The sequence below is a fragment of the Mesoplodon mirus genome (genome assembly GCF_964341445.2).
Source record: "Mesoplodon mirus genome assembly, chromosome: 17".
Lineage (NCBI taxonomy): Eukaryota > Metazoa > Chordata > Mammalia > Artiodactyla > Ziphiidae > Mesoplodon > Mesoplodon mirus.
The window spans coordinates 17,733,169-17,757,064 of NC_138993.1; the positions used below are offsets into that span (position 1 = coordinate 17,733,169).

Genomic DNA, 23,896 nt, shown 5'->3' on the forward strand with positions numbered 1-23,896 from the left:
TTTTCAGAATTATGGCTATTTCAAATGGCAGGGCTTGGCTTGGTTCAGGTTTTGCTTTGGCAGTTAGTGACTGGAACTGTATCTGCTCATACTGTGGGTCAGAAAACATTCTTATGGTATTTTTCTATGTATTTTCAATGTATTCTTTTGTCCCAGCCATGTTCCCATCAGTCACTGGGCTATAATCTTCTAAGAGAGATGACTGCCTTCATTGGGCTTCTTTGATATGAAAGAAAACCTGAGCAAAGCTCAACTAAATTCTAAGGAGAAACAAACTAAAGTTTTCTTTAATTAGAATATTTTGCAATCCAGCTTTGAATAGTAAGGACAGAGTATTGTCCTCTCTCTTTTTATCACCTCATTGCGTAATCTTGCTTCTCCATTTTATTTTTCTTTGAGAAGCCTAGAAAAACCGAAATTTCCAAATGAGTTTGACGTTAGCAGTTCATATGATGAGATGTAAGTTACCCATAGCTTCTCTTGGTTATTTTTGTTTGGGTTGTTTTGTGATTGATTGAACAATTGTCCTATGAGTCTGGAATTATCTTGGCTCTGGCTGATCGCATTCCTATCTGTAATGTGTCCCTCTGTGAGAGTGGCAGGGATTAAGCTCTGTGGGCACATTATCCACAGCTCGCTCTTTCAGTTTGGGATGCTGTTATACAAGGCTCCAGATTGATCTGAAAGTGGGGAGAGTGGGAGGGGCTGGAGAGATGCCTAGATAAGTTGAAGTACTTTCAAAAGTCCTGGAGTGGGGCTTCCCTGGCGGTGCAGTGGTTGAGAGTCCGCCTGCTGATGCAGGGAACACGGGTTTGTGCCCCGGTCCCGGAGGATCCCACATGCTGCGGAGCGGCTAGGCCCGTGAGCCATGGCCGCTGAGCCTGCGCGTCCGGAGCCTGTGCTCCGCAACGGGAGAGGCCACAACAGTGAGAGGCCCGTGTATCACACACACACAAAAAAAGTCCTGGAGTGTGCAACTAGCATGGGTTTTATCTCCAAGCTAAAGGGTGGTGGGGAGGGGGGAGTGTGAATTTTACCTCACTGCTCTGCAAGCCAGACTTAGATCACCAATAGACATCCTGTTCAAATGCAGACATTTGCTGGACATGTTCCTGAATTAAATTTTAGGGATGGTTTGGGAATCAGAAATCTCCTGGGTCAATTTATGGGTTTAAACAGCTACCCACACCTTAGGTTTCTCCAGAGCAATTCAACTTGTTGTTTTCCTATAGAAGTTTGATGTCATAAATGAAGAAACAAACATATGTGTATCCGGGGATTTCCATGGCAGTCCAGTGGTTAAGACTCCACGCTTCCACTGTAGGGGACACCGCAGGTTCCATCCCTGGTCTGGGAACTAAGATCTGGCATGCCGTGTGGCACGGCCAAAAATTTAAAAACAAACAGACAAAAGTATCCTATGATGTTTTTAATTTTTTAAATCTTTTTGAATAGCCAGCAAGATTTATTGAGTACTCATGGTATGAAGAAAATATTGGTGTCAAATATTTGAGTCTCAAAAGCTTGAATTTTTGATCCCTAAGCATTAATAATAATAATAGCTTTATTAAGCAATTAAAATGTGCTGGGCATTAACTGACTACTTTACAGGTGTAGGTATTTCTGGCTCTACTGTATAATGTAAATAACTGAAGCTTTGAAAGTTTAAGAACTTCCTGTGGTCACAAATCTAGTAAAGGATGGGAATTAAACACAGGCCTGTCAGTTGCTAAATCTGTGTTCTTTCTAAGGCAGTGCTGTCTCATGGAACTTTCTGTGATTATGTTCTATATCTCTGTGGTCCAATATGGTAGACACAGTATTGGTGGCTAATGAACACTTGAAATGACACTTGTGTGACTGAGGAAATCAGTTTTAAATTTTATTTAATTTTAATTAAATTTAATAGCCGCATGTGGCTAGTGGTTGCACAGCTGTAGGACATCACACTGCCTGGTCTATAAACACTCAGGCTACCGTGATTTCATGCGTAGTGGATCTAGATATCGAAGAGAGCAAATGTGAACAAGTAGTTGGAGAAAAAGATAACCTTTCATCCGAATCAAAGTCATTTAAATTACAGATTTTAAAGGAAGGTAGACCTCAAAAGCCTCACAAAATTTAGGTAGGGAAAACTTCTTTTGGCAAGCTTCTATTGTATATTTTACTTAGGGATTATTAATATATTGACAATGTTGATTATAAGGGACATAGCAACTTGAAAACAGGAAAAAAGTTGTGCCTAGAACTATAGTCTTACTGCAAGATTCAGTTCTCTAGGCGTTTTCCAATCTAGGAAATCACGAATAACCCAAGTAGTAAGGACAGAGGAGTGTGTTTACAATCAAACTAATTAACCAAGCTTTTTTGATTTCTATTTTCAGGCGTCTCCTGCCTCCAGTTATCCTGTTTTCCGTGAATGGTTTAGAGCTGAATATTTACAAACTGGAGCCTTTACTGCTCAATATTAATAAACAGACTAGGCCTCCTACGAAGGGTGATATGCAAATGAAACATAGGTGCCTACTTAATAGAAGTCTACATGATAGTCCCTTTTTTGTCTGACCTCTGGATTTACAGTTTGTCTGGATAGGTTCCATCTCTGCTGACTTGATTGTAAAATCTCTTTTCACTAGAGACTAACTTTTCACACTTCTTTAATTCTTTCCTTGGTAACCAGTCTACCTAGACTTTTTTTTTTTTTTCTAACAATTGACTATAGCTTCAGTGTCCTGTGGAAACCCTTTCATTTATACTCAATGAAGGCAGTGTCTCCATGTGTTGTGGGCCAGAACAAGGCACATGGCTCTCAGATGCAAGGGTCCTGCAGGAGACAGGTAAGCTGGCCAGACCCTGCAGATGCCCCAGCTCCAGGCTGTGGAACTACTCCTGTCCCCATCTCTCTGTGCATCTACACTCAGAAAAACAAATTACCAATGTGGGCCCTGGAATCAAATTGCCTAGGCCCTGTTTCCTCGTGACCATGAAAGAGTTACTTGACATTTTTTGATCTGACCATGGGGAAGGAGCCCATTCATTCACTTGTTAATTCATTTATTTATTCAGAAAATGCATGAGATCCAGTTATTCTCAGCTGGGGAATACAAATATTACAAGCCATTTTAAGGGTTTCCAGGTGAGTGAGAGAGACAAGACTCAACACAAGTTGCAGCAATATGGAACAGTAGGTGAGTTCTGAGGATCAGAGAAAGATATGGGTTCTGGTTGGAAAGAGAAATAACTAGGATGAACATAGCAATTTCAAAGCACTTCACGCATTTTAGAACTTCTCACGAAAACCAACGATTCAGAATCCTCATTTGTAGATGAGAAGATGATTCAGGGAAGGTAAAGTGACTTGCCTGGCTTGCTCTGGTAGGAAGTCCGCCCTACGGTCTGAGTTTTCAGATTCTGAAGTTCTCTCCACTGTACCATGCTGGGAAAGCTTCAGGGAGAAGGTGACCTCTTAGGCTGAGTCTTTAAAGAGGGACCAAATTTGACAGGCAGAGATAGGCCAGGGCCTTCTAGGTGAGTGGAAAAGCAAAGATGTGAAAGCTTGAAAGATTAAGACATACTTGGGAAAGGGTGAGTAGAACATGTTAGCTGAAGCATAAGCTATGTGTAGGGGAGTCAGAAGAGAGAAAAGTGTACTGCAGTATGACTGCATCACACGTGGTCTTAACCCCTACGCTGAGGAGTTGAGAAATGATTTGACAATCACAGAGGGAGAGGAGTGTACTGAATACTGGGAGAAGAGGTAAAATCAGGAAGATCTGGGAAGTGAGTCAGACTGTTGTGGAGAGGATGGGGGAGGCAGGGGAACCTGTTAGGAGTTATTGGGGGAGGAAGAGCTGGATTCAAGAAGTATTGAATGGTGAACTGACATGGTGACTGGGTGAGGGAGTTGAAAAAGGCAGGGAGTAAAGACGGTTGTTAGCAGGAGTCCCTGAAAGAATGTTTATGCCATGAGCAGAGTTGGTGGATTTGCAGAAGGAGTTGCCCTAGGGGGAGAATCATGAGCTCCTTCTTGGATCTGTTGTGTTTGTGTTGCCTTCTGTGAATTGTCACCTGACTGTCCACTGGGAAGGTGGGTAGTGAGTCAGAGGAAGAAGAAAAGTCTGACTGACTGCCCAGGCAGAGGGGCCTTCCTTCCTGTCTCTGCTCCGCTCCCCACCCCCCTGCTCTTTAATGTAAGTGCCTGATGAATACGATGTTTGGTAGATGGTGGACACTCAAAGTATGTTTGGAAAAGAAATCCATTTGAAAGTTGTCAGAAGTTTTGGGACAAAGGCAAAGACTAGAGTGAGGGAAAAGAGAGATGGTGGCTAATGGTGACAAGCCCCAAATGTGAGTCACTGCAGACAGTCATTTCCAAGAGATGGAGGACTTTGGAAGGCCTGGTGGGGTTTCAAGTGGTAGAAACCTGGTCCAGTTAAGAATGTGGAGGGACTCTGGGGTCAGGGTACTAAATGTGTGGATGTGGAAGTCACCAGAAATAATGGCAAAGAGTAAAACTGACTAAGTTAGAGCTGGGCAAGAAGGGACCCTGCTCTGGACCCTGCCCCCCCCCCTTTTTTTTGCTGCACTGCGCAGCTTGTGGGATCTTAGTTCCCCAACCAGGGATTGAACGCAGGCCCTTGGCAATGAAAGCTCGGAGTCCTAACCACTGGACTGCCAAGGAATTCACGACCCTGTCCTTTAGAGGACCTAACTCTGGCTCTCTTCTGCTGCACTCCTCCCCATGGGAAGTCCATGGAGCCAAGGGGTCATGCTCACTGGAACCTGTGCTCCTAGATGTAGCTCTGGGTACCAGGGCTCTGGGATTCCCTGTTCAAACGGCCAAGCCTGCTTCCAGGGCTTCTTCCCAGGCTTCTTTTCTGGGTCTGTTTTCCTGGGGGCACGTGATGCCACAGTTTTGCACACTTTAGGCCTGAGCAGTGGCCAAAGGGCATCTCTTGAGGAGGGTAGGGGGATGTGAATAGAGCTTTGGGGGTGAGTGGGGTGGAGCCAGGACAGGGAAGAGAAGGGGAACAAAAAGTGGGCTGGGGGCTGGCTTCCATCCTTCTTTGCACGGTCACATTCTGAAGCAGAAGTCCAAGAAGTCAAGAAATTTAAAGTCAAACCCAGACTTCCAGGTTGTAAAGGAAGCGCATTTGTCAATGTCAAAGGTTAGAATATATTTTGAGTTTGTAAGCTTGATTTATAACTTTTAAATTTTAGATATGTGACATGTAGACCTCTATTTGGGATCTTGCCCTCACACATTAGGAGTCAGCAGGATCTTATAAGGATCTTATAAGGATCTTCATGCTGTGAGCCTTGACACCCATAACACGTTTGGGGTGATAACTTGTTTTGTTGTCTGTCTACTCTGATAGATATGAAGTTGTGTGGAGGCAGGATACCAGGCTGCCTTGTTTACAAATATATCCCAGTGTTAGTACAACGACTAACCCATGGTAAGTGCTCACTAAGTATGTCTGAAATTCTAAAATGGTAACTTACATGATTGGTGATAGCAAGTGGGTGAAGAGAAGAGGTACAAAGGGATAAAATAATCTGAAAAGAGAAGTTCTTGCTAAATTGTAATGGAGATTGAGCAACAGTCTGGAAGTTTCTCTTCAGTCAATCAGGAGGAGTGGCAAACATGCAACTTCTATCGCCTTAAGAACTAGAGTTGAAGTAATCTATTCATTCATTCTAAGCTTTAGGTGTTTTTTCTCCCCAGCAACTGAGTGTTTGGACCAGGATCACACAATGTGAGGGCTTGGAGTTCTTAAGTGACTGATTCCCTAAAGTCCAGTAAAAAATATAAATCGACATTTAAAAATGAAGAAAAAAGAACCCAGCTTTTTGGTTTCCCTTGAAAAATGGGACCTTTGTCAAGACCGGCCCACAGTCCAATATGGCAACAATGGTCTGAAGCCTTTAAATGAGCCTGTGTTTATCAACAAGCCACCATCCACCACTCACAAAAGTGGCCCAGACATAGCCAGGCCAGCAAAGGCCTCTTAATTCATGACCCCTGGACCTTGGGCTCTCTAAGTCCCCTTTGCTTTGGAAGAATATCTTCTTCAATCTCTTCATGGTTCTATTTCTCCCAACCTTTGAATGACCTCAGTGTCATTTGAACTATATTATAACATCGCTTGTATCTGCCAGAGATTCTGAAACTAAATTATTTCACATACATTCAGAGAAGCCCACCTGCTCCAGAAAGCAACTATTAGCGTTATGGATCCAAATTTCCCGTGATCATTCCTACGATGACCCTAAAAGGAGATGCTAGACTGGAGAGTCTGCGGATCAGGGCTTGACTACTTCCTGAAGGCTGAGAAGATTATGTGTGGTGGCAGAACGGAGGTATTGAGGGCACATAAATGCAGGAACTGCCAGAGTGGAGGCTGCAGAACGGGGCTCGGGAGGATGATGAAGAAACAGACGCTAGAGCGCTAATCTGTTCAAGTATTTATTATTCACGACGTGCCAGGCACTGTATTAACAGAGGGCTTCAGCAGTAGACCTACCAACGTCCCTACTTTAACTGAGCTAATTCCGATGCAGTAAAGCCAGGTAACACACACACATAAACACATATATCACATACATACATATGTACATGTCAGGTGGAAATAAATGCTAATTATAAAACCAAAGCAGAGCAAGGGAACAGCGAATGAGGGTGGCTGCTATTTCAGGAGACCCCCCCCACCCCCACCCCGACCCAAAGAAGCAAGGGAACAAAGCACGAACCGTGGATTCGTTTCTAATTTTCTAGGCTACGGGGAGAGAGGTGCGCCTCCCAGGAAGCCCCGCCCCCTCCCTCAATGGGGCGCAAAGTACCAACTCCGGGGGAGCTCCTCCCACCCCACCCCGCCCAGAGGCGGCCTTGGGGGCGGAGTCTCGCGCCCAGGCGCTCAAAGCGCAGCGCGCAGAAAGCCGCGCTTAGGGTTCCCGGCATTCTCCTGGTTCTGTCAAGGCCGGGAGAATTATCCCCGCCGAAGAATGGCATGCTGGGAGCTGTAGTTTCCTGCCGCAGCTCTGCGTCTCGGGGGCAGTAAAAGCGGCTAAGTCTGGCTCCATTTCTGGCGCATGACTTGCAGCTCCGAGGGGTTGTGGGGAGTCCTTGCTGGGGGGCGGGGGTTAGCGGGGGTCATCCCGAGAACCATCGGGCACATCCAGTCGGCTAGCATCCAGGCCGAAGGCCGCCTGCGTCACGTGACTCGAGGCTCTCCAGGCTCCCGCGGTTCCTCAGCGCTGTTCCCGCCCCGCCCCTCCCGTCTGTCCGCCTGAGCCTCCCCCGGCGCTGCTGCCACCTCGCGCTCGGAGGCGTCACAGAACGTGCTCTTCTCTCCCCCTCCCCCTCCCTTCCCTCCGGCCCTCCCCCACCTCCCCCTCCCGCGCCGAGACTCGCCGCCGCAGCCGCCGGAGTAGCCGCCGCCGGAGCAGCGCGCAGCCATGGCCGAGAACCCCGGCTTGGAGAACCACCGCATCAAGAGCTTTAAGAATAAGGGCCGAGATGTAGAGGTGAGTGTGCTTCCGCGGCTGGGGCCCGCCCGGCTCGCCAGCCTGGCCGCGCCGGCCCTGAGGCGGCAGGGAGGGGCGGGGGGCCGGCGCCGGGCTGGTTCTTGCCGGCTCGCGGTGGGTCGGAGTTGGCCGCCGCCTCTCGTCATCGCGGCTAGGGGCTGGGCGGAGCGGGCGGCGGGACGCGGGCCGGGCTGCAGCCGCCCCCCGGAGCTGCCGGCGCAGAGACCTGGAAATACCGGGGTTTTCGGCCCCGTCACGCGGGCGCGGCCTGCTGTCGGCGAGGAAGAGGTGTGGAGCTGAGGCGGGGTCCGCGGGCCGGGGCCTCGCGGGCCGGGGATGCTGCCGCCCGGGTCTGTCGACCGCCCCACCGAGGGGGCGGCCGCGGCTCACGCCCGCTCCCCATGCAGCCTTGCCCGGCGCAGCCCCCTCAGTGCCTCCCGCGCTGCCGCACATGGAGCCTCGACTCTGCCGGTCCCCGCGCCTACCTTCTGCGAGCCGGGCCCAGGCGGGCGGTGGCGGCCCGCAGAGGGGGGTGGGGACCAGCCGGGTAACTGACTTGTCGGAGGGTGGTGGATGGGGGAGGGTAGGATGCGCCAGGACCGTTTTCTAATATTCCGGTGCGGTTCTCTGGAGCAGTCGTGCTGAGCTTTTCCAGCTCATACTCTCCTTACTGCTGGCATTTGGAGCAAGCTGAAGGTGGACAGTAGTTTACCATCTATTGTGTGGAGGCTTTGGAAGAGACGTTGTTCCGACCTCCGCGCACAGGACCTGTTTTCTGAGCCTTTTCTTGTAGTGGGGGTGTGCATAGGGTGATCATTTCTTTGACACGTTTTACTAAAATAAATTGGATATATATGTTCATACGGCCTTGTATATATTTCTTGCTCCAAACTGGTAGAATTTCCAAATGATTGCAAAACTGTAAACATTCATTGCGGTTACTCTGTTGCTACTCAGCACGTTGCCATTGTCTCATTAAGGTGACATTAGCAGGTACTATTTGCAAACTCGGCTTATCCAGGCAGCGCTAGAGGTCTCTCTGCAGCTACCAAAAGCAGTGTAGTTTAATGCACAAACTTCACTGGGACTCTCACCTCTGGATTTGTTAGGGGGAAAGTGTTCCAAGTCCACAGCCTCCTCTTCTAATACTAGGTGACATGATTTGCAGTTTTGTCATTCTTGCTAAGGGGCCATTGTGACTAAGAAGTGTGCATTTTATCCTGTCATAAAGAGAGAAGGTGGTGAGGGAAAATAATGCCAGTCAGCGTTCTGTTTTGTAGAAAAACAGAGAAAACACCGGCCATTTTTTGGAGCTATAAAATTACATACCAATTAGGAAATACTATGGAATTCCCATTTGATTGAGACAAAGTTCATCTATCTCTGTCCTGGTCATGGTTAAATTTCTTTTGTGAGAAATATTGACACTTAGAAGCAAAAGTGAAACCTAGGAATAGCAACAAGAAATTCTGGAACTGCCTCTTGTTATTGGTCCACTTGATGATAGGACTTAAGTTTGAATTTTGCCCATCAGTAATTGTTCTTGAAGCTAACCCCTATTATAAAACAAAAGTTAATGTAGTTTGAAAAAATACCTGTATTGTTTGTACAGAAGAACTAATTAACATTCTTTCCTCTCTTGGATACTGGTACAGGTTTTTGTCTTATTTTTTACCCCTATTGTTTCTGGTGGCTCAGTGATACCTAGTAAGGACTTCTGTACATAATAGGCACACAGTAAATATCTGCTGATAATCAGAATGTAACCAGTGACTTCTGGATGCATGCTTGCTAAGCCTTTCAGCCTGAAAATATTGGTGACATTACAATTCCCAGGATTCAGGAGGGTAACTAAGGCATGAAATAGCAGACATTCAAATGGTAGTTCCGTGTGTCAGACACTATACTAAGAGCTTCATGATACCTCTTTTAATCCTGTGGCAACTTTATGAGCTAGGTGTAACATTATCAGCACTTTACAGGAGGAAAGTACTTTAGATGAGGAAACTCAAGACTGTGTGTACAGACTGCACAAGGTCATGGAGTGGGTATGAGCATTCATTCATTAATTGTCTATTGGGTATCTAACATTGTTCAGTCTGTACCTCAAGGAGTTTACCTTTACAGTTCTGTAGGAGTGTAGGAAAGTAAACTGATAATTACAATGCAGTACATCAGTAAGTGTATTCTGAGAATGCATGAGAACATCCTGACTTGGAGCTGAACAGTCAAGGGAGATATTCTGGTTGATTCCTAGTGGATGAATGGGAGTGAGCTGACCCTGAATGAAAGAAAGTTGGCCTGGGAGAGGGAGAGAGCAAGGAAGGGGGCATTCCAGACATCAGGGAGTGGTAATTGAAGAGTCCTGGGGATGTAGGACTCTTCAGTTACTGCTGTAGTAGGACTGCTGAGAGAGAGGGATGCTAGAAATGTGACTAAAGGATGAACTGGGATAAAATCTGATCAAGTGACTTTATTGTAGAATTTGGTGTAACTGAGACTAGACACCATATCTAGTTTAGTCTTACCCATTTTAGAAACTATATTACACTAGAAACTTATGTTGCAGCTTAGCTCTGTGACTAAATAGCAGTGATTATCAGGCTATTTCAAAAACAGTGAGATGTACTTTGATGAGATAACATTCCTACTTTTTCACACATAGGATAGATAAAAGATAAAACATATTATAAATTATATAGCCAGCTGATACACAAATAAGATGCTAGGCGCAAGAATAAAATACATATTTTCTAAAGAAAATAAAAGTGTGGGGTTACGCTAGGGAATTGTGAGTAGGGAGAGGGTTCAGGAAGAAAGTAGTTTCATAGTCATTCAGTTGGGAATAGCTTCATAGAAGAAAGGTTGGTGAATTTTATAGAAAGTATGGACTAAACTTGAACAGGGCACATGAGAAATTAGTGAATAAAGATCCAGGTGAAAAAGAAGAGATTAGATTAAGGAGTGAAGAGGTGAGACTTCCAGGTGGCTTGTGGTGGTCTGAGAATATTTTTGTGGCAAAGAGTTGCTTGGAAACTTCTTGATATAGAGATCTGAAGGAATTTATTCTAGAGTAGAGTTAGGAGGTGTAACATGATTACAGGAATGGAAAAAGGTGACTGGCAGTAATATCTAGAATTAATTCCGGAGGAATGGTACTGTTATCCCATATGTAAAGAGGAATTTTCCCAAAAATTGAGATCGGGGATGGTCCTAACATGGAATGAGGATTTGAACCTCCTCCTCTTCCGTTCTCTTCCTCTTCTGTGTGAAGCTCACAGGAGAGAAAAGGGATAATGCTTATCGTGAGGTTTATAGATGGAGGTAGGGGAGGGAGTAATTATCATGGACAGCAGTTCAAGGCTTGGGTAGGGTGAATGGATTTTGTAGCTACAACTAGGAAATACATAGTTCCATTTAGTAAATACTTAAAAGTCAAACATGCAGGTAACTGCCAGCCAGGTCAAGTTTTTCTTGCTCCTGTACACTTCAAAGATATGACATTTTCATCAGTGACAACAAATAATTATTTGAAAATTCTTAACACTTACTGAATGTTTACAGTCAACCTGTACCAAGTACTTTATATGGATTATTTATCTAGTCTTCACAGTCCTATAAAGTATGTATGTATTATTATCCACATTTACTTCCAAAGAAACTTGAAGCCTGCAGTTCTTAAGTTACTAGCGCCAAGTCCTAGGGTGGTTTAAGTGGCAGAGCCTAGACTTAAAGTGAAGCCGCATGACACTAAAGCCAGAACTCGTGCTCACTATGCTTTACTGTCTCTTCACTGAGTGGAGCCTAAGACTTGACTTGTATGGATGCACATCTGAAGGTTAATGAATGGGGAAAATATTTAATAAATCTTGCCTATATCAGGGAAATGCCTATTTTTATATTTTAAAACCTTGCAAATAAAAACTTTTGACATCCTATTTATCATTTGATTTATTTACCTTCTATTTTTTCACTTTTGCAAAGTTTCCTTATTAGTAAGAAGCCAGTTCATCAGTTTCGCTGAAAAATAAGAACCCATATCTTTGGCCTTAACACTTAAACTTTAGGCTTCAATTTCTAATACTAGGGATAAATAAATATCTTCCCATTTGTAAATTCATCTAGCACTACCAAACTTGCTTCTCTCTCTGGAACCTTTGTTGGTAAGAAATACTACCTAATTGTTCAAGCTTCAAACCTTATCCTTGACTTTGACTCCCTTCTTCCCTTCCTTCACTTTTCTGTGTTAGTCATCTGATGAGCCCTCATATTTTCACCTTTGTTACCAACCTTACCACCCTGCCCTAGTTTAGGCCCCTATCACTGTCTCCTTCCTATACAGGTGTGATAGTGCGCCTGGTTTCCCTGTATCTTCCCTCCCCAGTGAACTTATGGATTGATCTTTCTGAAATCTTTTTGTGTTACTTCCCTGGCAAATCATCCCATTGCATTCAGGATAAAATTAAAAGTCCTTAGCATGCCCCACATAATTTCATAAAAAGGTCTGCCTTTTCTACCTCACCTACCGCTTTTCCTTATATTTCCTATATATTTTGTATTGCTATCGATGATAAAGTACTTGAGATGGGGCTGTAACCAATACGTTTCCTTCCCATGCCTTTATATATGCTGTTCTCCTGAATGCCTTCTTTTGCTGTCTGTTTGGTGGGGCTCACTCTGGCAAACTCTTTCTTCACTCATACTCCTTCATATATCTCTGGAACACCAAGATTGCAATTCTGCCATACCATGTCATTATAGTTCAAAAAAACCTTCAGAGGGCTTCCCTGGTGGCGCAGTGGTTGAGAGTCCACCTGCCGATGCAGGGGACACGGGTTCGTGCCCCGGTCTGGGAAGATCCCACACGCCGCGGAGCGGCTGGGCCCGTGAGCCATGGCCGCTGAGCCTGCGCGTCTGGAGCCTGTGCTCCGCAACGGGAGGGGCCACAGCAGTGAGAGGCCTGCGTACCCCCCCCCCAAAAAAAAAACCTTCAGAAATTCTCCACAGGGCCTTTCCTGACTAATAACATACTTATTTACAATCAGTCCCTATTTTTTCCCTTCTCTCTGTGCTTTTTTCTAAGTGAGTTTTCCTTTACCTCTTTGGGATAGATTGCTGTGATGTACAACAAATTCTGTGTGTATATTGCAGCTGTTAAAGTATGTGGTCTCTGTCAAGAAGCCCACTCATGGTAGGGACCTTGGGTCATTTAGTGACCAGTATATAAAATTTAATAAATACTCTTTAGAAGAGACTAGATAATGTACTTGGGAGTGAAAGGTACAGTATTATTCTAAAATATTAATAATTTCTTTTGTTATTGACTTTATGGCATTGATACCGTTGCCTACAGCCCTCCTTTGACAATCTGTTTTGCTATAATGTATTTATGTAACATAAACTAATTCTTGCTTGAATGATAAAGAGGAATGATGTTAGTTCATGCAGAATTCATGTTGGTTGATATTTGATTTTTACCAGCACATTAACTGTTTAGCCCTCCCAAGTAGCAGCAGTTGAACACAAGTAGTTGAAGTACAGAAACAGTTGAAAATAGCAAGCCCAGGAGTATGCCTCTTGGCTCCAATTAACCATATGTTCTGTCTTAAAGGTGCTTATTGCTCCAACTGTCTTGATATATTTCCCTCTTTCTTCCTAATTTTGCAGAACATGAAGTTTTTCAGGAATCTATACGTCATATTAGCAGGTACACTTATAATTATCTTTTCTCAAATTCACTATCTGGACATATAATCTTTCCTGGTCCTTCTCCCTCATTGATTACTCTTTTTTGTTGGCTTTGCTGGCTCTTCTTTCTTCCCGTTGATTATAGGCATGCCTTGGGATTCTGTCCACAACTCACTTCTTTATTGGCTTTTTCTTGCCCACATTAGCAGTTCCCTTAGTTTTAACGGTCATTTCAGTGTGGGGAACTTAAATCTGTTTTAATCATCTGCTGGAAATTAATCACATGAGCATCACATCAGCTTCTCAAGCTGAAAGTGTTTAAAGCCTTTGTTTTTTCTTTTTTCTGTTTATGGCATCATCACTCTCACTGTGACCTGAACTTGAAATTTGAGAGGTATCTTGGACTCCTTCCTCATCTTCCACATTCAGTCAGATGCCAGTCATGTAGCTTGAATCTCTGTGCTGTCTCTGGATTTGGGCCCTGCCTCTCTATTCCACTGCCTCCAGCCTACTTTCAGCCTTATTACTTATCATCTAGCAGTTTAAAAGTTGCCTCCAAAGTGGTGTTCTTCCCCCAGTTCATGAGATTTTTTAGTGAGCCTGATACCTGGTTATTTTTCCAGGTTCTGTGTCCGTCCCCCACCCCCCATCTCCACACCTTTAAGCTCTAGCAACAACACTGAACTTCTTATATGCTTATACATAATCTGGAATCCGGCCCTCCCCTGCTTGCCAATTCTGTTTCTATTCTCAGGGCTATCCTGCTGACTGGAATATCCTTCCCTGCCTCCTGTTGCATGGTTAATTCCTACCCCTCTTAAATACTCACCTCTGGATTTAGCTCTGAGAAATCTTTCTGAATCTCCCCTCACCCCCCCAGGTTGTTAGGAACCTTTCTTCCCTCACTGTGGTTAGATAATATATTTTTATTATGTTTTATCTGTTTCTCCTATATGTACCTCCATTACCTAGTTCTTAGTACAGTGGCTAGAACAAAATAAGCACTAAAATATTTCTTAAATAAGTACCTTCATTGTAAGTATCACCAGCACAATAATTTTCTTAAAGTATGCTTTTTAACTGAAACTTCTACTCTTTCAGTGCCTTTTTTTACTGCTTCCCAAATCAAGTCCAAACTTTTTATTATGATAGGTAAAATATTGGGAGATTAAGACACATTCATAGAGAAATAATTTTTAAAATTTTCTTATATGTCAATCATGACAATTTACTCCTGAAGACTTAACATACTTCTCTAAAAAATAAGAGTGCATTCTTAAATAAATACCACATCACCCTGACACAATTAATCATTTCCTAATAACAGCTAATGTAATCCACATTTAAATTTCCCCAGTTGTCCTTTAATTTTTTTTTTTTAACATTTGGTTGTTAGAACCATGATTACACAAGATCTGATCACATTTGGTTATATTTCTTAAGTCTCCTTTTTTTTTTTTTTTTTTTGTGTGTGTGTGTGTGTGTGGTACGCGGGCCTCTCACTGTTGTGGCCTCTCCCATTGTGGAGCACAGGCTCCGGACGCGCAGGCTCAGTGGCCATGGCTCACGAGCCCAGCCGCTCCGCGGCATGTGGGATCTTCCCGGACCGGGGCACGAACCCGTGTCCCCTGCTTCGGCAGGCGAACTCTCAACCACCGCGCCACCAGGGAAGCCCCTTAAGTCTCCTTTAAGAGACTCCTCCCACCATGGTTTTTTTTTAACATCTTTATTGGAGTATAATTGCTTTACATTGTTGTGTTAGTTTCTGCTGTATAACAAAGTGAATCAGCTATATGTATACATATATCCCCATATCCCCTCCCTCTTGCGTCTTCCTCCCACCCTCTCTATCACACCCCTCTAGGTGGTCACAAAGCGCGAGCTGATCTCCCTGTGCTATGCGGCTGCTTCCCACTAGCTATCTATTTTACATTTGGTAGTGTATATATGTCCATGCCACTCTCTCACTTTGTCCCAGCTTACCCTTCCCCCTCCCCATGTCCTCGAGTCCATTCTCTACATCTGTGTCTTATTCCTGTCCTGCCCCTAGGTTCATGAGAACCTTTTTTTTTTTTTTTTTTTTTTTTTAGATTCCATATATATGTGTTAGCATACAGTATTTTTCTCTTTTCTGACTTTCTTCACTCTGTAATGACAGACTCTGGGTCCATCCACCTCACTACAAGTAACTTAATTTCGTTTCTTTTTATGGCTGAGTAATATTCCATTGTATATATGTGCCACATCTTCTTTATCCATTCATCTGTCAATGGACACCTAGGTTGCTTCCATGTCCTGGCTATTGTAAATAGTGCTGCAGTGAACACTGTGGTACATGACTCTTATTGAATTATGGTTTTCTCAGGATACATGCCCAGTAGTGGGATTGGCTGGGTCATATGGTAGTTCTGTTTTTAGTTTTTTAAGGAACCTCCCTACTGTTCTCCACAGTGGCTGTATCAGTTTACATTCCCACCAAAAGTGCAAGAGGGTTCCCTTTTTTCCACACCCTCTCCAGCATTTATTGTTTGTAGATTTTTTAAAAATTTTTATTTTATTTATTTTTTTATACAGCAGGTTCTTACTAGTTATCTATTTTATACATATTAGTGCATATATGTCAATCCCAATCTCCCAGTTCATCCCACCACCACCACCACCACCACTCCAACCCCTGCCACTTTCCCCCCTTGGTGTCCATACGTTTGTTCTCTACATCTGTGTCTCTATTTCTGCCCTGCAAACCAGTTCATCTGTACCATCTTCTAGATTGTTTGTAGATTTTTTGATGATGGCCATTCTGACTGGTGTGGGGTGATTGTAGTTTTGATTTGCATTTCTCTAATGATAAGTGATGTTGAGCATCCTTTCATGTGTTTGTTGGCAGTCTGTATATCTTCTTTGGAGAAATGTCTATTTAGATTTTCTGCCCATTTTTGTATTGGGTTGTTTGTTTTTTTGATATTGAGCTGCATGAGCTGCTTATATGTTTTGCAGATTAATCCTTTGTTGGTTGCTTTGTTTGCAAATATTTTCTCCCATTCTGAGGGTTGTCTTTTCATCTTGTTTATGGTTTCCTTTGCTGTACAAAAGCTTTTAATTTTCATTAGGTTCCATTTGTTTATTTTTGTTTTTATTTCCATTTCTCTAGGACCCCCATGTTTTTTATTGTGGTAAAATATACATAATATAAAATTTACCATTTTAACCTTTTAAGTGTACTGTTTTGTGGCATTAAATACATGCACATCATTGTGTAACCATTCCCGCTATCCATCTCCAGAACTTTTTCATCTTCCCCAACTGAAACTCTGTCCCCATTAAACTAACTACATTTCCACTCTCCCCAGCCCCTGGCAACCTCTCTTCTTTCTGTCTTTATGAATTTGACTCTTCTAGGAACATCACTTAAGTAGAATCATACAATGTTTCTCCTTTTGTGACTGACTTATTTCACTTAGCATAATATCTTCAAGGTTCATCCATGTTGCAGTGTGTGTCCAAATTTCCTTCCTTTTTATGACTGAATAATATTCCATTGTATGGATATACCACATTTTGCTTATCCATTTATCCACTGATGGATCCTCGGGTTGCTTCCTCCTTTCTGCTGTTTTTCCCCACCATTTAAAAAATGCCATTAATTTAATGAAGAAGAAATCAGGTCAGTTTCCTTATATTAAGTCAAACCGCATGAAATGGCCATTTTTGAGGTTCAAAACAGCCAAATACCAGCAGTTTCATATGATTCAACCTATCAGACTGTCCTAATTACTGGATATGTCTTTCTCTTTGTGGTGTTGCTTAACTAGTTCCTCCTATTTCTTACGACCCTCTGAATTTTCTGTAAACTGGAGGTTAGTTTGAAAGGCTTAATTATCTTTAGTTTAAGTATTTTTGATTTAAAAAAACCTTCAGTTGGTGATGCTGTGTGCTTCAGGATATATCCCAATATTGATGTTAGACTGATCAGGCGGTTCAGATGATAAAGAGTAGTTTAATGTCATGATGTCAGAGTTATCATATTTGGTGAAATGAATTTTAGTTGTTTGGGTGAAATATGATAAAGACTTGAATAACATTTGAAGTGAAAAAGTCACCTGACTTCTTGGGATCCAGTAAAGGAGTTAGAAAATGTATCTAGAAAATCTAACTTCAAAGTCAGTGATATTTTCTTTCCGTGACTGACAGCATTCCTAAGTTGACTTTTTGTTTTCTTAGCATAAGGTTTGGCTATATTCTCATTTCCAAGTCTCTATTCCTTTACCTTCAAAGTAGAGCAGTATTAAATATGTAAGGAGGATGTAGCTATACTTCGTCATTTTGCCATTAAAAAATTTGCCACAGCTTAGGATACGAACATTAACAATTAAAACATGGTAAAGTGAATCATGACTATATTAACTTGGAATTAATCATTCTGAACTGTTGAGTTTTCTGGGTTATAAGTTTATTTGTTTACATACCAAATTTTCTTTTATTTTGAAATGTCAGTGTTTCTAAAAATGTCCTATGCATGTCTCTGCCTTCTTAAGTAGAATATAATTTAGTTATTTTCTTGGTTCTTGAGAATCATCGTTATGCATATGGCTATTACTTTTTGCTCTTATATAAGTGATGCCTTCAAGTTCTTAGATTTGTCAGAATTTTGGCCTTAATTTCTGTGCTTATGAAGTTTTTGCTCTTCATAATTTTTTTTGCCTGTCATTTCCTTGCTCTTAGTCTGTCAGCTTTTTCTTTGATATTGTCAGCATGTTTACCTGTAGTAGCTCCTTTCTTCCCTTTTAGTTTGTTGCTTCATATACAGTTTTTATCCTAGTGACTTAGATAACAGACTTATTAAACACTTATGTAGCATTTGCTATGTGCCAGGGAGGCATTGTTAATTCCAAAGACTGTAAATACGAATAATGCTGTCCTTGCTCTAGGGAAGTTCAGTTTGGTAGGAGAGACCAATATCTAAGCATATGCTTAATGTGCAGTATGATAAGTTCTCTGATATAGGTACATAATTTGCAAAGTACTATGAGAGCATGTAGAAAGGGAGTGTCTATATCTGGGGAAATTGAGTAAGGTTACACAAAAGATCACCCTTGAGCTAGGTCTTGAAGGAGGAGTTTGCAAAGACAGAAAGAAAAATAACATGAATAACAGTGACTAAATCATGGAATGTTGAAAGCATAGCATGTTCTAGCAACAGTTGATATGGTGATCTTTTATCTGTTCCCCTTTCTTTTGGAAACAGCATTCTGATTTCGCCTTTGGAAGCTACTCTTCTTCCATTGGATACCTCTTGGTGGAATTTTTAATCTAAATGCTCCTGCTTTTTTTGGTTAATTAAGTGCTTCACTTTTTCTGGATGGTACAAAATAGGCCCATCAGATGCTGTCCCCTGGCATTTAAATCTTGAGTGAGCTGATACTGGGACCTAAGTGATTCATCTTGGCAGAAGTACTGTGAAGAAATCTTCCATTAATTCCTGCCACCTAGATCTTTGGAGTTGCTTTCATCCTGATTTTTTCATAGATCTGATTCTTTAGATTTTCCTTTGGTTCTTTGAATTGTGCTGTATTTTTCCAGTAATTCTCCTGTCTCCCCGCTTCCCCCTGTATCTTAAATTAACTCAGATCTGTTTTTTATTGTTTGCAACATATCTCTAATTTAAGGTGATGACTGTCCTGGTTTGGTTAGGACTGAGGGAGTTCTCAGGACACAGGACTTTTCAGTGTTCAGACCAGGAAAGTCCTGGGCAAACCTTAACAGATTGGGTACTCTAACTGAAATGTTCGGAGTAAGGATAACAAGTTTTGGGATCCAAACGTTGTTCAAATGGAAATATTCAGTATGCAGCTGAAAATAATGTGTGCAGAACTAGCTTGCTTCAGTTATTTTACTCAGAAGTTATTTGAATTCTGAACTAAGTGTGGGGGATAAAACAATGAAAATAATGATAATCAGTGATTATCAATATCAATAATCAATGATTGTTGAGCACTTACTATGTACAAGGTACTCTGCTTATAAGAATAATCTTAAATAATCCTTACGAAATTGCCATTATACAGATGAAGAAAATGAGTTAAGTAATTTGCTTAACAATTTATTGACTGGAGATGTATTAATACATCTTTTGTTACCCTAACTTTATCAACCGGAGATGTACCAGTACCTTTTTAGAGAGTGATACGATTAACATCACCATGAAAAGTTTTTAGAACTTAAAATTCATCAAGGTTTCATTATACAACTTAATGATTGTTGTTATCATTCACATTTTGCTCCATTAGGTTTTTGTTCCAACCTTGTGTATATTATAAATGCAATGTACCATAAAATTAAAAAAATGATGCATTGCGAAATTTTGAGTGAAGAAGAATTTTTCAGGTGAATTTTATGCAGGTACTTTCTCTGATTGTCTGAGCAACATAATACTGGTGTCTCAGAAGATGATAGTTCTTCAGAGTATAGTTCTGATTCAGACAATGTGAATATTAGACGAAAAAAAGGCAAAAAACTTTAGTTATTGATTCTGATATGGAAATAGAAAGTGAAACTCACGGTGCTGGAGAATGCGCCTTTGCTTCTACCAAAGAGTGGATTGAAGACGACATTTCACGAAAATTAGAAGACTTTATAGGCATGTCAGGTGTAGCTTTTTTTTTTTTTTTTTTTTTGCGGTACGTGGACCTCTCACTGTTGTGGCCTCTCCCGTTGCGGAGCACAGGCTCTGGACGCGCAGGCTCAGTGGCCATGGCTCGTGGGCCCAGCCGCTCCGCGGCGTGTGGGATCTTCCCAGACCAGGACACGAACCCGTGTCCCCTGCATCGGCAGGCGGACTCTCAACCACTGCGCCACCTGGGAAGCCCCTGGGTGTAGCTATTGAATGTAATAACCCACAAAGTGTTAGTGAAATAGCAGAATTAATTTTTGGTAATGACTTTGTTGAGTTGGTCACTTCCCAAACAAACATGTATCACCAACAGAATGAAAAATCATATAAAAAGCATGATAAGGCTTTACAATGAACTGATGTAACCAATAGTGAAATGAAGAAGTTTCTTGGATTGATAACTTTGATGGGACAGATAAAGTCACACTGGAAAGAATATCCCGACTGATCCCTTACTTGAAACACCTATCTTTCCAAAGATTATGACGAGAAGAAGGTTCAAACAAATAATGACATTTCTTCGCTTGAACAATAACTCGGAAACTCCTCTTCCTGCAGACAGAATTACAAAAGTTAAGCCTCTTTTGGATTATTTTCTACCAAAATTTCAATCGATTTATATACCCAAACAAGAGCTATCACTTGAGGAGGCAATGATAAAGTGGAGAGGATGACTCAGATTCAAAGCCTGTAATGCTGGAAAACTTACAAAATGTGGAATTTTGGTCAGGATGGTTAGCGAAAGTGAAACAGGATATATATGCAACCTTGAGATTTACACAGGTGAAGGAAAGAAACTGCAAGAAACAGTATTATCGATCCTACAACCTTATCTCGGTTCATGGCACCATATTTACCAAGACAGTTATTACAATAGTATGCCCACATCTGAAATATTGTTGAAAAATAAAATCAGAGTTTGTAGACTATAAAAGAGAATTGTGGTCTACCAAACCAGTTAAAGGAGAAATCTAAAAATCTACAGAGGGGAGAAATGACATTCTTTTTTTTTTTTTTTTTTTTTTTTTTTTTTTTTTTTTTTTTTGCGGTACGCGGGCCTCTCACTGTTGTGGCCTCCCCCGTTGCGGAGCACAGGCTCCGGACGCGCAGGCCCAGCGGCCATGGCTCACGGGCCCAGCTGCTCCGCGGCATATGGGATCCTCCCAGACCGGGGCACGAACCCGTATCCCCTGCATCGGCAGGCGGACTCTCAACCACTGCGCCACCAGGGAGGCCCGAGAAATGACATTCTTACGTAAGGGAGAAGTGATGGAAAGATGAGGCTAGTCCGCATGGTGACAACTATTCCTGATGCCTCCGTAGCATCTACAGGAAAGGAAGACAGGAGGACTGGCCATCAGATAACTAAGCCCACTTCTATATTAGGTATAATAAATGTATGAAAGGAGTTGATCAATCTGATCAATACCTGGCAAACTTCAATATCCTCCAGAAAACTCGAAAATGGTATAAGAAAGTGGGTTTCTGTCTGAGCAATTGCGGTTTATTCAATGCATTTAAAATTTATTGTAGCCTTAATGCACAGAATAAAGTGACTTACAAGCAATTTTTGTTAGCAATAGCTAGAGAATGGGTAACTGACCATTCTGGTGAATGTAGTGGTAGTCCCACACCTGGTCCTTCTTGTGGCATTTCTAAAAGAACCCCCCACTGGGACTTTCCTGGTGGTGCAGTGGATGGGACTCCTGCTCACAATGCAGGGGACCTGGGTTCGATCCCTGGTCAGGGAACTAGATCCCACATGCATGCTGCAACTAAGTTCGCATGCCACAACTAAGGAGCCCTGGAGCCACAACTAAGGAGCCCACGTGCTGCGACTAAGGAGCCAGCGCAACCAAATAAATACGTAAGTAAATATTTAAAAATAAAGAAAGAAATAAATACAAAAGAGCCCCCTACAAAGATCCACCTTGTCAACTATCAGGTAAAATAAAAGAACATATTTTAGAGGAAATAATATCCACAGGACTAAAAAAAAAAATGCCGTCAGAAAGTGTAGAGTCTGTTCTTCCAGGGGAAAGTGCAGTGAAACACAGTATGTTTGTAATAGATGTTCTGTTCCCCTGCACAGAGGTGCCTGCTCTACTGCCTATCACACTCTTAGAATGCTTTAGTAAGACATGTACAAAGTTGTTGCAAAAAGTTGTTTACAAAGTTGCAAAAAAAGTTGTTGAGGGCTTCCTGGTGGCGCAGTAGTTGAGAGTCCACCTGCCGATGCAGGGGACGCGGGTTCATGCCCCGGTCCCATAAGATCCCACATGCCACGGAGTGGCTGGGCCCGTGAGCCGTGGCTGCTGAGCCTGCGCGTATGGAGCCTGTGCTCTGCAACGGGAGAGGCCACAGCAGTGAGAGGCCCGTGTACCGCAAAAAAAAAAAAAAAAAAAAAAAAAAAGTTGTTGATATTTACTCAAACATGGGTGTTTCAGTATTCACTTACAGAACAAATCGCTGGCCACAGGAGTTAGTTTCTGCAAAAATACCCTGGTCAATAATTTGTTAAGAACATATAGCCAGGAAGAGGCGAAACTGGCATTCAGTCCTAGATTTCCTACTTTAAAATCCTGTGCCCTGAATAACCATTCTCCTACTTTGCCTCAGGGTCGCTGCTCAAGGAAGACTAGTCTGGAAATGATGTAAAAGCAAACAAATAATTACTATAATGGAATTATGTAGAGAGTACAGTGGGCACATAGGGAAAACGTGGGTGAATCAGAAAAGGCTTCATGGAGATGATTGTGCCTAAGCTGAAGCTAGAAAAATGTGTAGTCATTTCTTTGGTAGTAAATCTTGGGTGGGCCTGGAAGTAAGAGACAGCATCATATGCTCTGGGGAACTAAATTCATTCAGTATTTCTTACAGGTGGAGTGATTAGAAAGTTGGAAAAGATAGGCTGGGGCCAGATTGTGAACAAGCTTTACCGTGGGGAAAATTTTAAATCGGGAAGTGGGTTTTGTGCATTGAGAACTATTGCTTTGGTTGTACTGTAGGAGATAGACTGGTGAGGATGGGAAGAAAGCTTGGGAGGAACAGTTAGGAAACTCTCAGGGGTCTTAGAGATGGATGGTCTGACTGATAGCACTGGCATTGGGGGCCAAAGGCAGGAAGTTATCAGAACTATTTACGTCGTATGTTTTACCTTCTAGAACAGAGGTTAGCAAACTTTCTCTGTAAAGAGCCATAATATGTTAGGCTTTGAGGGCTGTACTGTTTATGTCACAACTGTTCCACTCTGCTGTGAGCATGAAAGCAGCAAAAGACAATAGGGAAACAAAGCTTATTTACAAAATCAAGTGGAGGGCTGGATTTGGCTCACAGCCCCTATTTTGCCTACCTCTGTTCTAGGATGATGTGGCCAGTGGTGAAGGTTTGGAAAATAGTTTAAACAGTGATTAGAGCATTAAAGAGAATATAGATAAGGGCTCGTAGGGGTAAGAAGAAAAGAGGACTAGGAGGAAAGAACCCCAGAAACCACATCATTTTAGAGGACTAGTGAGTGCCACTGAAGAATGAGTCTGTAGGAAGCTTACAGCAAAGAGTCGCATCAGAACTTTAGGGGAGGAACTTCCCTGGTGGTGCAGTGGTTGGAAGAGGAAAGCATACCAGAATATGCTTTTCTTCTGGTAAACATAGTAGGTACTGGACCTATTTCTGAGAAAACTATACTCCTCTCAGCAGAACAGGTACTTGGGAGGAAGGGAAGTTGGGCAAATTTGCTTACAGTAGGAACAGCCTTGAAAGGAAGTCCAAAGGCCCCTCCCAGCAAGAGGCAGAAAAGGGAGAAGCAGAAGACAAACTTAGTTTATAAGTTCTGAGTTTATAACGCAGAAGAAACCAGGCATCTGGACACCCAGGCCTAGGTGTTACAGGAGTGCCCTAGTTGTGAATGCTGCCAACTGTTGAATTCAGGATATAGCTGTAGATTTGGGGGGCTAGTATGGCTTGAAATACCGCCCCCCACCGCCGTTGTACTGAAGAGGAGAAATAGGAGTC

General features: G+C 42.6%; 1 protein-coding gene across 1 annotated transcript in view; it reads left to right on the plus strand.

The window, feature by feature from the left end:
- Positions 1-7,368: 7,368 nt before the first annotated feature.
- The window catches only part of KPNA3 (karyopherin subunit alpha 3), an 83,673-nt gene continuing 67,145 nt past the window's right edge, over positions 7,369-23,896 (plus strand). The window contains exon 1 of the mRNA XM_082602285.1: positions 7,369-7,527. Coding sequence (XP_082458411.1) covers positions 7,459-7,527 — 69 coding nt within the window. The 5' untranslated portion in view covers positions 7,369-7,458. The remainder of the gene's footprint in view (positions 7,528-23,896) is intronic.